This window comes from Ornithorhynchus anatinus, chromosome 2, assembly GCF_004115215.2.
Source record: "Ornithorhynchus anatinus isolate Pmale09 chromosome 2, mOrnAna1.pri.v4, whole genome shotgun sequence".
NCBI classification, from domain to species: Eukaryota; Metazoa; Chordata; class Mammalia; order Monotremata; family Ornithorhynchidae; genus Ornithorhynchus; species Ornithorhynchus anatinus.
Window position 1 is genome coordinate 75,004,143 of NC_041729.1, and position 14,532 is coordinate 75,018,674.

Here is a 14,532-nt window from a genome sequence, read left to right on the forward strand (position 1 = left end):
ACTCCTGTGTGGCTGCACTTTTCCTTAGGCAGTGGCATTGTGCTAGTTCTGCTTGTTAATTTGTTTTGATCTATAATTCTATTTGTATTGTTGCCTGTTTACTTGTTTTGATGTGTCTCCCTGCTTCTAGGCTGTAAGCCCAGTTTTGTTGGCAGGGATTGTCTCTAATGCTGTATTGTACTTTACAAGCGCTTAGTACAGTGCTCTGCACACAATAAGTGCTCAGTAAATATGGTTGAATGATTGAATTTCACCTTTTTACCTTTTGGGTACCTATTAGTTACGCACGTTTGCAAAAAAACAAGTCATCAAGCTACAATTCAGTCAATCAGTGAACGGTATTTATTGAGCGCTTACTGTGTACAGAACCCTGTACTAATCACTTGGGAGAGAACAATTCTGAAGAGTTTGGGATTATATGGCCTCTGTTCTCCAGGCGTTGACAGTCTAATAATTGGGTTATGTATAAAGCACTTCATTATGTGCCAAACACTGTACTAAGCTCTGGAGTAGGATTAAGATAATCAAGTTCCACGTGGGGCTCACAGTCTAAGTAGGAGGGAGAACAGGTATTGAATTCCCATTTTGCAGCTGAGGGAACTGAAGCACAGAGAAGTTAAGTGACTTGCCCAAGGTCACACAGCAAGCACATGGTTTAGAATCCTGGTCCTCTGACTCTGAGGCACATGTTCTTTCCCCTAGGTCATGCTGCTTTCCTACTATACTATCAATTAAATGGAATCTTAGATGGGAGGGGGATGTGAATATCCAGTTCATTAGAAAAGATAGCAAGCAGGATAGGAGCCAAACTTTTTATGAAACCCCAACAGAAACAGAGATAACATTCATATGACAGCTTATGAAAGCAGTGAAAGCACATGAATAAATGATAAAACTGTTCTGCTCCCTCCTCCAACTTCTCTATCTTTTTTCTTTAAATCAGTATTTATTAAGTTGGGAAGAACAATTGAACATATTTCATTTAACTCATGCCTCGGATGTCCTTTAGTCATAGTATTTATTGAGCCCTTACAGTGTGCAGAGCACTGTACTAAGTGGGAATTAGACTCAGACCCCCATCCATCAAGGAGCTCACAATCTATGAATACAAGTAGGGTAAGAGAGGGGTGATACACATCAGGAGCAGTGAAGCGATAAAACATTAAAACAGCATAAGAGACAAGGTCAAATAGTCTTGTTGAGTGCTTACTGTGTACAGAGCACTACGCCAAGCACTTGGAAGAATACACTATAACAAAAAACACACATACCTTGCCCACAACAAACTTGTAGTCTAGAGTGGGAGACAGATGTTAACATTCATTCAGTCAGTCATATTTATTGAGCGCTTACTGTGTGCAGAGCACTGTATAAATATATTACAGATGTGTACTTAAGTGTGGTGGACCTCTACAATATATGAAATAAAAATGAAAGTCAGTAGGAAGTTGTAACTGAAGGAGCAGAATTTCAGACTCCTCAAGATTGAGTACACAGCATACCAGAAGCCACAGCAACAGCTACCACAGTCTCTGGCAGATTGTTTTGGCAGGTTTGAATTGTTAAACTGTTTGTGGGTAGCGAATGTGACTGCTAACTCTATTTTTGTTTTGATTTGTTTCCACGGTATTTCTTAAAAGCGCTTACTGTGTGCCTGGGCACCGTATTAAGCACTGGGGTAGATACAAGCTAATCAGGTTGGGCACAGTCCATGTCTCACATGGGACTTACGGTCTTAAACCTCATTTTACAGATGAGGGAATTGAGGGACAGAGAAGTGAAGTGACTTGTCTGCTGTGTTACCTTAGACAAGTGGCAGAGCCAGGATTAGTCTGTATTGTACACTCTCAAGTGCTTAGTACAATGCTCTGCCCATGAAAATCGTCTAAGGCAGCCTCTTGTAAAGTGAGGGTTTCTAAGAAAAGGGTTTCCTTCGTAGTAAGTCTGAAAGCATCTAGCATCAGCAAATTGGAAAGACAAGGCCCATCTTCATTTGGAGCACTTGGTCTTCCATCTAGTAGTTTAGCGGGAGACTGGAGTTGAAAACCAACAAAGGATAAGGGCAAAATAATGTTATCTCTGCTTTCCCATAGGTTTCACACCAAACGGCCGTTTCATTCCCATCATTACCGACAGGAATTTCCTGAAGAGGACTCAAGTAAAATAAGCCATTTCTTCTTGTCGGGGTTCTTTGAAGCTCTCCGCGGCTTGAAAAATCGCCACTGCCGTGCAAAAACTAAAAATCACACTTTGTCTACCACAACCTTTGGAGCGATCTCAGCAGGCAGGAAGTGAAATGCTCTTGAAGCAGATGGGAGCGCAGCTGCTTCGACAGGACTCGGCAAGCATTTAGGAGAACAAGAGGTCCTTCGGAAGGTGTGAAGTCTTAGTGTTTTCTCGTCTTGAGCATGACAGTGTAAAAAAAAAAAAAAAAAACCAAAACCCAACAACCATCAGTGAAATAAAAGCATGTGCTCTTAAAAAAAACCCTGAGACAGTGGAGGGGCTGCTTTGTAACCCCACCCATCAAGCTGCTTGGTTGGATGAAGTAGCTAGATCCTCACGGCCTAAGGATCCGGAGGTGGAAGAAGAAGAGGAAGAAGATGACTGAGGAGGTTAACCTACATTTCCTCAAGGAACTGGAACGAGAGATGGTCCTAGAGGTCCTATACCGTGACCAGTTGGTCCAGAAGGTTGAGGAAGAGCGGATAAGGTACTCTGTCATTTCTGTATGACGTCAGTCTTTCCAGCCTCCTCGTTTAAAGCTCCTTCTGAGTTGGTTGTCAGTGGCGGAAGGGCATGGGGAGGGTTGCCCCCTTTGGAGGCTAACTGCTCTGGAGAGGGGGACCTCTTGGGTGGGAGAGGAACTGGGTGCCTCTTCTTTAGTGCCATTTAAAGGCCTGTCTTTTGCAGAACTCCGGTGCTTTATGCAACCTCACTAAAGAATTTGGAAGTTTGGTGCACTTGCAAATTCCTTCTACCTTCAAGACCATTAAAAGCAGATCCCAGCTTCTCCACCTGGTTTAGGGGGAGATGAGTCAATTGCGTGGTAGGCCCCAGAAGGGAAAAGTTGATGAGAACCTCAGGGTACTCTCTCAATCAATCTATTGTATTTAATAATAATGTTGGTATTTGTTAAGCGCTTACTATGTGCCAAGCACTGTTCTAAGCGCTGGATAGATACAAGGTCATTAGGTTGTCCCTCGTGGGGCTCACAGTCTTTATCCCCATTTTACAGATGGAGTAACTGAGGCACAGAGAGGTTAAGTGACTTGCCCAAAGTCACACAGCTGATAAATGGCAGAGCTGGGATTAGAACCCCACAACCTCTGACTCCCAAGCCCAAGCTCTTTCCACTGAGCCACGCTGCTTCACTTACTCTATATAGAGCATTGTACTAAGCTCTTGGGAGAGTATGATATATCAAACTTATTAGACACAGTTCCTGCCCACAAGGAGCTTATAGTTTAAAAGAGGAGACAGACATTAAAATAAAAAGACTCTCCTTTGAGCTGGTATGGGCAATAGAAATAATAATAATGATAGTATTTCTTAAGCACTTACTATGTGCCAAGCACTATTCTAAGTGCTAGGGGAGATAGAAGGTAATCAGGTCGTTCCACGTGGGGCTCACAGTCTTAATCCCCATTTTACAGATGAGGGAATTGAGGAACAGAGAAGTGAAGTGGCTTGCCCAAGGTCACACAGCTGATAAGTGGCAGAACCGGGATTAGAACCCATGACCTCTGACTCCCAAGCCCGGGCTCTTTCCACTAAGGCATGCTGCTTCTCAAAGTGCATAGCTGCTGGGAAGCAACATGGTCTAGTGGAAACAGCACGGGCCTGGGAGTACCTGGGTTCTAATCCCAGCTGTGCCCTTTGTCAGCTGTGTGACCTTGGGCAAGTCACTCAATTTCTCAGTGCCTCAGTTCCCTCATCAGTAAAATGGGGATTTGATACCTGTTCTCCCTCCTACTTAAGACTGTGATCCCCATGTGGGATGGACTGTGTCCAGTCTGGATATCTGGAATCGACCCCAGTGCTTTATACAGTCCTTGGTGCACATTAAGTGCATAACAAAATTAGTAGTAGTAGTAGTAGCAGCTCTGCCACGTGTCTGCTCTGTGACCTGGGGCAAGTCACTTGACTTTTCTGTGCCTCAATTCCCTCTTCTGGAAATGGGGATTAAGACTGGGAGCCCTTTGTGGGACAAGAACTGTGTCCAATCCGATTGTGTTGTATCTACCCCAGTGCTTAGTACCATGCCTGGCACAGTGTAAATGCTTAACAAGCAACACAGTTATTATTAGTAATGTTGTTATTATCAAAGCTGTTAAGAGTGGGGGAGAAGCTGCTTGAGATGGAGGCACATTATAAATAGGAACTTTCTCCCTGGACCTATTTCCCTCTCTCCTCAATTTCCAGCCTTCTCTTTAGAATGGAGAGCTATAAAAATAAACTTCCTTGAGACTTCCTCTGCCTGGTTTGATAGCGTGGGGAGCAAAAGAGAGTGACAGAATCATAAAATAGAAGCAGCTGGCTGTCTCCTAGGCACAGTCGCTGCAGGATTTCTCTACTTCCTATTAGCTATGCATTTTTTTGAATGTGTTTGAATTTTAAACGGTTGTAACATTTCCCCCTCCCCCCAATAATCCATTTAATGAAGGCAGCAGGGCATCTGTGGGACCAGCACCTCCATTAAGGAGGGAGACATGTGTGGGATGGGAGACATTTTGGGGACCACCTCCTTTTAAGGAGGAGGCATTTGTGGGAATAGCATCCCCATTAAGGTGGGAGTTTCAGGACTATAAATGTCTCCAAGATGGGCCTAGCGTAGCTGCTGTAGACATTTCTTGTCTTGTTTTTTTCTTTTTTATGGTATTTGTTAAACACTTACTGTGTGCCAGACACTGCACTAAGAGCTGGGCATGGGCAATGAGAGGTACAAGCTGCATGACTGCTGGGAAGCAGTGTGGCCTAGTGGAAAGAGCACAGATCTGGGAGTGAGGGGACCTGAATTCTAATTCCTGCTCTGCCACTGGTCTGCTGTGTGACCTCGACATATCACTTAAGTTCTTTGTACCTCAGTTACCTCATCTGTAAAATGAAGATTCAATATGCTGCTTCTCTATTGAGTGTTGAGACTTTATTTTTTTGATCTGTTTTTAATGTGCTGGTGAGAAGCATTTTGTTTTAATCTTTTTAAATCACCAGAGAATTAATCCACTTTTCATACTCTTTACTGTGGCAGAACGGATAGATACTGCCAATAAAAAGAGAAGAAAATGGGAAGCAGTGTGGCCTAGTGGGAAGAAGCATGGGCCTGGACGTGAGAGGAACTGGATTCTAATCTTAGCTCCAGCACAGGTCTGCTGGGTGACCTTGGGCAAGTCACTTAACTTCTCTGTGCCTCAGTTCCCTCATCTGTAAATTAGGAATTAAGACTGCAAACACCATATAGAATGTGGCCTGTGTCCAACCTGATTAACTTGTTTAAATCAATTAATCAGTGGTATTTAAGTGCTTATTATGTGCAGAGCACTGTACTGAGTGCTTGGGAGAGTACTTTGCAACCGAATTAATGGATACATTCCCTACTCGATGCCTGTCTACTTGTTTTGTTTTGTTGTCCCCCCCATTGTTGGGTAGGGATTGCCTCTATCTGTTGCCAAATTGTACTTTCCAAGTACTTAGTACAGTACTCTGCACACAGTAAATGCGTAATAAATATAATTGAATGACTGAACGAGTTTACTGTAGAGTTTAGAGTCTAGAGGGGGAGACAGTGTAAATAAGTAATTCATAATATATAACTTAAAGATAGATACATAAGTGGTTTAGGGTTCGGGATGGGACAAATATCCAGTGTCCAAGGGTCACAGAGTTAAGTATGTAACCAAGAACTTAGTACCTGGCCTGCAGTAGGCAGTTAAGAAACACCATTAAAAAAGTGGGTGAATCGGGAGACCTGTTTCGTTATGATTCTCTCAAGATGAAGTTTGAAGTGTCCCAGCTGTGATTAAAACCAGAGTTCTAGGTGACCGACTGTGGGAGAGAAATTTAACAACAGCCAACCTTGCCCTTAACCATCTCACTCTCCATCCTGTCCTGCTGCTCTGTGTCTCTCCGAGCAGCCCGACTTAGTGGACAGAACATGGGCCTGGGAGTCAGAAGGACCTGAGTTCTAATGCCGACTCCGCCGCTGTTCTTCTGTGTGACCTCGGGCAAGTCAGTTCACTTCTCTGAGCCTCGGTTACCTCGTCTGTAAAATGAGAATTAAGACTGTGAGCCCCTTGTGGGACAGGGGCTGTGTCCAACCTGATTAGCTTGTATCTACCCCTGTGCCTGGCACATAGTTAAGTGCTTAATCAATTCTATCATCATCATCACCCATCCCTCTGCTCTTTGAGTGGGCCTGGGCAGAACCACCTCTGGGAAGCAGAATAGGTCTCAAGGTCAAATCGAATCAAATCTCACTTTGATTATTTGGGGTTATGGGCACAGGAAGCTGAAACTGCAGCTGCAACAACTCCGATGGAGGGGAGCAAAGAGCGCCAGCCAGGACTACAGTCAGAACTCCTGTGCCCGCTGCCACGAGGTCTTGGGGCTGCTGATGAACCGAGGGGCCGTGTGCCAAGGCTGCAGCCACCGTGTGTGCTCCCAGTGCCGCCTCTTCCTGGAGAACACCCGGGTGTGGAAGTGCACCGTGTGCTTCGCCGACGGGTGAGTCTTCCAATGGGCTTGTGTTCCCGGGGGATGGCGGTAATGCCTTAGCAGGAGAAAACGGAAACGGGGAGCCGGGGAGGCCCCACAGATTATTCCCTGTAATAATTCCAGAAAGTGTATATCGGCTGTTAGCCAGTGCTTGTTAAATACAGTTAATAATAATAATGATGATGGTATTTGGCCTTTCATTCATTGTCATATTTATTGAGTGCTGACTAAGCTCTTGGGAGAGTACAATATAACTATACTAATAATAATGGTATTTGTTAAGCACTTACTATGTGTCAAACACTGTTCTAAGCTCTGGGGTGATGATGATAATTAACGTGGTACTTGTTAAACACATTATGTGGCAAGCACTGATCTAAGCGCAGGGGTAGATATGAGCTAATCAGTTTGGACACAGTCCCTGTCCCACATGGGGCTTGCAACCTTAATCCCCATTTTACAGATAAGGGAACTGAGGCACAGAGAAGTGACTCACGACTTGCCCCAGGTCATACAACAGACAAGGGGCAGAGCCAGAATTATAACTCAAGTACTTCTGACTCCCAGACCTGTGCTTTATCTACTAGGCCATAATGCTTCTCATTTAAAGTCTCATACTCCTACTTATTTTTCCTGACAATTTCAGTTTTCCTGTCTCTGTCATTTTAAGTGGACATAAAAGCAAACTAAACTTTTTCTAAAAAAAAAATGGTACTAAGCATTTACTTTGTGCCAAGTACCGTATTCAGTGCAGGGGTAGATACAAGCTAATCCAGATGGACATAGTCCAGTTCCACATGGGGCTCACGGTCTTATTCCCCAAAAGGTTAGTCAATCATATTTATTGAGCACTGTACTAAGTGCTTGGGAGAGTATAATATGACAGACTTGTTAGACATGTTCCACAACAAGCTTACAGTTACAAATGAGGTATCTGAGGCCCAAAGAATTAAAGTGACTTGTCCAAGGTCATCCAGCAGACAAGTGGCGGAGCTGACATTAGAACCCAGGTCCTCTGACTCCCAGGCCCGAGCTCTTTCCACTAAGTCATTCTGCTTCTCATTTAAGGTCTCACACTCCTTAGTTAAAGGAGGGGCTGGAGCAACTTCTGCTGTTGACACACAGTTGCTGCTGCTGCTCCTTTGGAGGGGAACAGGGAGGCAAAGAGGAGTCAGAAAACAGGGAGGGTCGGGTCGATGGAAGATGAGTTGAAGCCAAGGAATAAGCGGGGTGGGGGTAAATAAAGGAATCATACCAAGGGGAAGTATTGCCTCCGCCTCCTCTGCCTCTTAACACTGTGTTTGACTCTACTCAATCAATGGCATATATTGAGCACTTACTATGTGCAGGGCACTGTACTAAGTGTTGATAGAGTACAATACAACAGAATTAACTGACACGTTCCCTGCCCATAACTGTCTGTCTCCCTCTGCATCTGTGTTTCTGCTCTCTACATCTCCTTCTGTTTCTGGAACCCCCTCTCTCTGTCTCTGAGTCCCCCTCCCCCTCTGGATCCCTCCTGCTCACTATATTTCTCTCCATCTATCCTCCATCCATCCTATTTCATTTCCTGCTCTTTTCCTTCCTTTGCCCAAATGTGGTGTGCGGAACTATTTGGGGAGTTTGAGGGACAAGATGGACAGTTAGTGAAGGTAGATGACCCCAGGTGAAGCAGCTTCAGGGAGTGGAAGAGTCTGATTTTTAAAAGGTGCAACTCCATTAAGCCACCACAGCCTATTTTTTCTTGGGGATGTACTCAAGCTAGACTCTCCTGTCTCTCTTTCTCTGTATAAAGGATTTATTTCATTTGTGAGTTGTAATGCAGTGCCAAGGTGTTTGGGTCTTCAGGTCCTTGACCTTCAAATCCTGCTCTGTAGAACCAGAGTTCACGAATCACTTCAGTGACTTTTCGAAGTGTGTACAGTTTTCTTTTAATATAAGAATGTGAGCTCACAAGCTATGAGACACCCTTTGCTAAATTCAAACTGAAAGACTGATTCAAAGGAAAAGTGCCATAACAAGAGCCAACAGTGATGCTTCTGCTAAATCAAGAGGTAAATCATGTCTTAGAGGTGTATTGTGAGGTACAGGTAGGGTTTAGGATTTATGGAATGCAGGTTTCATTGCAAGGGTTAAAAGATACTATGAGATGAACATGATGGTTGATCAATTACCATGTAATTTCATTAATGAGAGTGTGGGAGTGAGGTTAGGGATATGAGTTTCGTAGGGGTATGAGCCCTTCTGTCCAGTTGATTTTTAAGGTTGTGAGCAGAGCGGTAGCAGCCAATTGACAGAATATGGATTCTTGAACAGATAGAAGTGTTCAGAGGTAACATGGGCCCTTTCAGGATCTGCCAAGCAAGGTCACCTGCAGATATATCAAGAAAGACAACAGAAATACTATCAAAGAACTAAAAAGTGCTCTTATACTTCTGAAAATTTGGCATTGTTTATTTAGTGTGTTCATAAGTGTTTTGGAGGGTTTTTTTCTAACGGTATCTGTTAAGCACTTACTATGTGCCAGACATCAGCTTGGACAAAGTCCATGGCCCATGTGGGGCTCACGGTCTTAATTTCCATTTTACAGATGAGATAACTGAGGCCCCGAGATGTTAAGTGACTTGCCCAAGATCACACAGCAAACAGGTGGCTGAGCCACCATTAGAACCCAAGGCCTCGGACTGCCAGGCCCGTGTTCTTTCCACTAGGCCACACTGCTTTTCACTAGTTTAAGAAATGTTCTTCCAAATATGGTGTTCAGATTAAGGAATAGCTGCTTGTCCATCTCTTGGGTCCAGCCCTTCCTCTCCACCCAGAAGCGGTCACTGTGGTCGAATCATGGCTAGTCTATTGTAATGAGTTTTCAGGCATACAAATATTTGGGGGAAGAAATAAGAAAGGTAGGCAAAGGTAAACCAGATAAAGACCTTTAGCTTGATGAATGATGTTTGGAAGCATATTTTATTTTTTTCCTTTCTCTATTGCATGTTTAAAAAATATTCCTGTTTTTGAGAGTAATACCTCAATCAGTGGTATTGAGTGCTTTACTGTGTGCAAGGCACTGTACTAAGCACTTGGGAGAGTAAAGCAGAGTTGGTTGCCCACAATGAGCTTACAATCTAGAGGGGGAGACAAGCATTAATATAAATACATTACAGATATGTACATTGTGCTGTGGGGTGTCTGTCAAGTACTTCAGTGATACAGATATAAGTGTAAGGGTGACATAGAAGGGAAAAGAGGGATTAATGAGGGGAAGGCCTCTTGGAGGAGTTGTGATTTCACTGAGGTTTTGAAGGCTGAGTGAGTGGTGGTCTGTCATATGTGGAAGGATGAGAGAATTCCAGGCTAGAGGGAGGGTGAGAGAAAGGGGTCAGAAGCAAGATAGTTGAGATTGAGGTTTAGTGAGCAAGCTGGCACAAGAGGAGCAGAGTGTGTGGGTTGGGCTTATAGGTAGGAAATCAGCGAGATAAAGTAGGAGGGGGTGAGCTGATGGTAAGGAGTTTCTGTTTGATGTAGAGGTGGATGGGCAACCACTGGAGGTTCTTGAGGAATGGGGGATGTAGATGGAACACTTTTTGAGAAAAATGATCTGGGCAGCAGCGTCAAGTATCTCTACTTGGATGTCCTCCCTGTCCCACATGGGGCTCACAGGCTTAATCTCAGAGTCAGTTTACAGTTTCCCATGATCTGATAGGGCAGAATCTCTCAAGACTCAATTCTAGATCCCCTTCTATTCCCTATCTCCACCCACTCCCTCAGAGAACTTAACTTTGGACTTAACATGTCCAAAACAGAATTCCTTATCTTCCCACCCAAACTCTGTCCTCCTCTGACTTTCCCACCACTGTAGATGGCACCACCATCCTTCTTGTTTCACAAACCTGTAACCGTGGCGTTGTCCTTGATTCCTCTCTCTCATTCAACCCACAAGCTGAATCCATCATTAAATCCTATTGGTCCCACCTTCATAACAAAGCTAGAAGTTCGCCCTTTCCTCTCCGTCCAAACTGCTACCACGTTAATACAGTCACTCATCCTATCCCGCCTGGATTACTGCAGCAGACTCCTTGTTGACCTCCAGCCTCCTGTCTCTCCTCACTCCAGTCCATACTTCACTCTGCTGCCCGGATCATCTCTTTACAAAAACGTTCGGGACGTGTCACCCCGTTCCTCAAAAAACTCCAGTGGTTGCCCATCCTCCTCCATATCAAACAAAGACTCTCAAACAAAGACTCTTCACCATTGGTTTTAAAGTATTCCACCACCTTGCCCCCTCCTACCTCACCTGGCTTCTCTCCTTCTACAACCCAACCTGTAGACTTCGCTCCTCTAGTGCTAACCTTCTCACTGTACCTCGTTCTTGCCTGTCTCACTGCCGACCTCTAGCCCGTGTCCTGCCTCTGGCCTGGAATGCCCCCCCTCCTCAATTCTGACAGATGATTACCCTCCCCCACTTCAAAGCCTTATTGAAGGCACATTTCCTCTAAAAGGCCTGTCCAAATTGTCCCACTTTTCCTCATCTCCCACTCCCTTCTGCGTCACCCTGACTTGCTCCTTTTGCTCTTCCCCCTGCCACCCAGCCCCAAAGCACTATTGTACGTATCTGTAATTTATTCGTATTAATGTCTGTCTCATCCACTGTAGACTGTAAACTCGTTATGGGCAGGGAATGTGTCCTTTTGTATTGTACCCTCCCAAGCGTTTAGTACAGTGCTCTGTACACAGTAAATGAGTGCTCTGTACACAGTAAATGCTCAATAAATATGAATGAATGAGAGACAGGAGGCAAGGAGATCAGTGAGGAGTCTGATGCAGTAAGTAGTCAAGGTAGGGTTTAAGTACTTGGATCAACATAGTAGTACTTTGGAGAGGAAAGAGCAGATTTTGGTGATGGTGTGATGGTAGAACTGACAGGATTTGGTGACATGTTGAACATGCAGTTGAATGAGAGAGAAATTGAGGATAATGCCCAGGTTATGGATTTGTGAGACAGGGAGGCTAGTTGAGCTGTGTACAGTGATGGGAAGGACAGGGTTTGGGTGGGAAGATGGGGAGTTCTGTTATATACATGAACTGTTTGAAGTGTCAGCAGGGCTTCCTGCTGAAAATCCAAGACTGTAGAGAAGGAGAGAGGTCAGGGCTGGAGAGTAAATTTGAGAATCATCTGGCTAGAAATGGGACTTGAAGTCATGGGAGGAAATTAGTTCTCTGAGGGAGTGGGTGGAGATAGGGAATAGAAGGGGATCCAGAATTGAGTCTTGAGAGATTCTGCCCTATCAGATCATGGGAAACTGTAAACTGACTCTGAGATTGAGCCTGTGAGCCCCATGTGGGACAGGGACTGTGTCCAATTCGATTTGCTTGCATCCACCTCAGTGCTTAGTACAGTGCCTGGCACACAGTAAGTGCTTAAATACCACAATAATAATAATTGTTATTAACAGAGACTGAGAAGGAACAGCTGGAGAGCTAGGAGGAGAACCAGGAGAGGACAGGGTCAGTGAAGCCAAGGTTGGATGATGTTTCCAGAAAAAGGCAGCTGAGAGGTCAAGGAGGGTTAGGGTGGAGTGGAGGCCATCAGATTTAGCAAAATGGTCATTGATGACCTTAGAGAAGGCAATTTACCTGGAGCGAAGGGGAGTTGGAGGGGATCTAGAGAGAATTGGAGGAGAGGAAGTGGAGGCAGTGGATGTACACAGCTCTCTCAAGGTGTTTGGAGAGGAATGGTAGGGAGTCAAGGGGAGGAGGGGGGTGGCTTAGGATAGGAGATACATGAGCACATGTTTGAAAGCAGTGGGGACAAATCATTGGAAATGAAACAGTTGATTAGTGTAAAGGATTAAGTATTTTTGCTCATGGCTGAGGGGTTTTTAGCCCTGGTATGTCAGAATCAAAACAGAAGAATCATAACTTGGGCAGTCTTTCAGTAAGGCTGTCATTTTGTAATCAGCATTCTCTATTGTGAACAATATTGTAAATGTTACCCCATACACCCCTAAAGTGTAATTTCTGAAAGCCCAGCTTCCCTGATTTGAAATAAGGATGCTTTTCAAAATGCCAAAGATAATTGCTTTATACTGAGTAGGTAAACATTCAGACTGATTGGCAAAAAGATGTTTCAGGGTCTTTACTGTAAAGGCAAAAAACACTTTCCACTTCCTGCATAATAATTGCTCCAAAGTGACTGCATTAGCTACAGGTGATACATCTGCAGCTATTTGCACCAGTTCAATCAGTGATATTTATTGAGTGCTTACTGTGCTCAGAGTCCTGTAATCATAATAATTATGGTACTGGTTAAGTGCTTACTATGTGCTAAGCACTGTTCTAACTGCTAGGATAGATACAAGTTAATCAGGTTGGACACAGTCCCTGTCCCACCTGAGGCTCACAGTCTTTCTCCCCATTTAATAGTGGAGGCACAGAGAATTTAGTACAGTACTCTGCATATAGTAAGTGCTCAATAAATATGATTGATTGAAACGTTGAGACTTGCCCAACGTCACACAGCAGACATGCGGAGGATCCAGGATTAGAACCCAGGACCTACTGACTAATAGACCTGTGCTCTACCCACTAAGCCATGCTGCTTCTCTGCACTGTACTAAGCACTTGGGAGAGGACAGCGGAGTTAGCAGTTCCCCCAACTTTGGATTTCTGAAGCTGTCCTGTCTGTGGGAGAGAAGCAGTGGCCTAGTGAAAAGAGCATGGACCTGGGAGTCAGAGGATCTGTGTTCTAATCCCAGCTCCACCACTTGTCTGCTGTGCCTTAGCTCATCTGTAAAATGGACAGGAAGACTGTGAACCCTATGTGGGACAGGAACTGTATTCAACCCAATTACCTTTTATCTACCTCAGTGCTTAATACAGTGCCTGACACATAGTAAGCACTTCACACCCTTATTATTATTATTATTAGGATCCTTGAATCTTCACCTCATTGGTAGTCTAGCGGGATGCCTAAATTTCATGGCCATAATAATCTCTATTATATGTGGTAGTACCCACAGGGGAAAATTGAAATATTGGTGTTAGAGGGATGTTCTCCAAACTGGAGAGGGGAAGGATTTCTAGCCTTTCCCATATCCCTCCTTCTTCTTCTCCCTCACCTCCCCCACTCCTTCCCCCACAAGATTGTTTAGGTCCCCTTCCTCTAAAAGTCCTTCTTCTGGGGCCAGAGATCTGGGGTTAATGGTGGTGGGAATTCTAGAAAGAATTATAGACCCTGCTGCCTGAAGCTTGGTTCACTAGATGCAAAGACTAAATGCAGGGAATGTCTTTTGCACAGTTGTGTTGTAATAATAATAATAATGTTGGTATTTGTTAAGCGCTTACTATTTGCAGAGCACTGTTCTAAGTGCTGGGATAGATAAAGGGTAATCAGGTTGTCCCATGTGAGACTCACAGTTAATCCCCATTTTACAGATGAGGTAACTGAGGCACAGAGAAGTTAAGTGACTTGCCCACAGTCACACAACTGACAAGTGGCAGAGCTGGGATTTGAACCATGACCTCTGGCTTCCAAGCCCGGGCTTTTTCCACTGAGCCGTGCTGTTGTACTCTCCCAAGCACTTAGTACAGTGCTCTGCACACAGTAAATCCTCAATAAATACGATTGGGTGGTTGGTTGAAATCAGATTGCTAAACCAGGGCTGTTGTAATGAGTCAATTTCCCCTTCTCTGCCTCAATCTAGTTTCTCTTATAGGTTTTGTAGGTTATATGGCATGCTCAGGCTCTGAGAGGGAGAGAAAGAATTCACTATATCCACTAAATGCATGATAGAATTCTCAATTTCCAAATTTCCTTATTTT

At 44.3% G+C, this 14,532-nt stretch overlaps 1 protein-coding gene across 5 annotated transcripts in view; it reads left to right on the forward strand.

The window, feature by feature from the left end:
• The window catches only part of SYTL3 (synaptotagmin like 3), a 106,592-nt gene that overhangs the window by 20,408 nt on the left and 71,652 nt on the right, over nucleotides 1–14,532 (forward strand). For all 5 annotated transcript variants that reach the window (XM_039911139.1, XM_039911141.1, XM_029052326.2 and 2 more), the window contains 2 exons: nucleotides 2,094–2,713; nucleotides 6,505–6,723. In XM_039911139.1, the coding sequence (XP_039767073.1) occupies nucleotides 2,604–2,713; nucleotides 6,505–6,723 (329 nt within the window). In that variant the 5' untranslated portion in view covers nucleotides 2,094–2,603. The remainder of the gene's footprint in view (nucleotides 1–2,093; nucleotides 2,714–6,504; nucleotides 6,724–14,532) is intronic.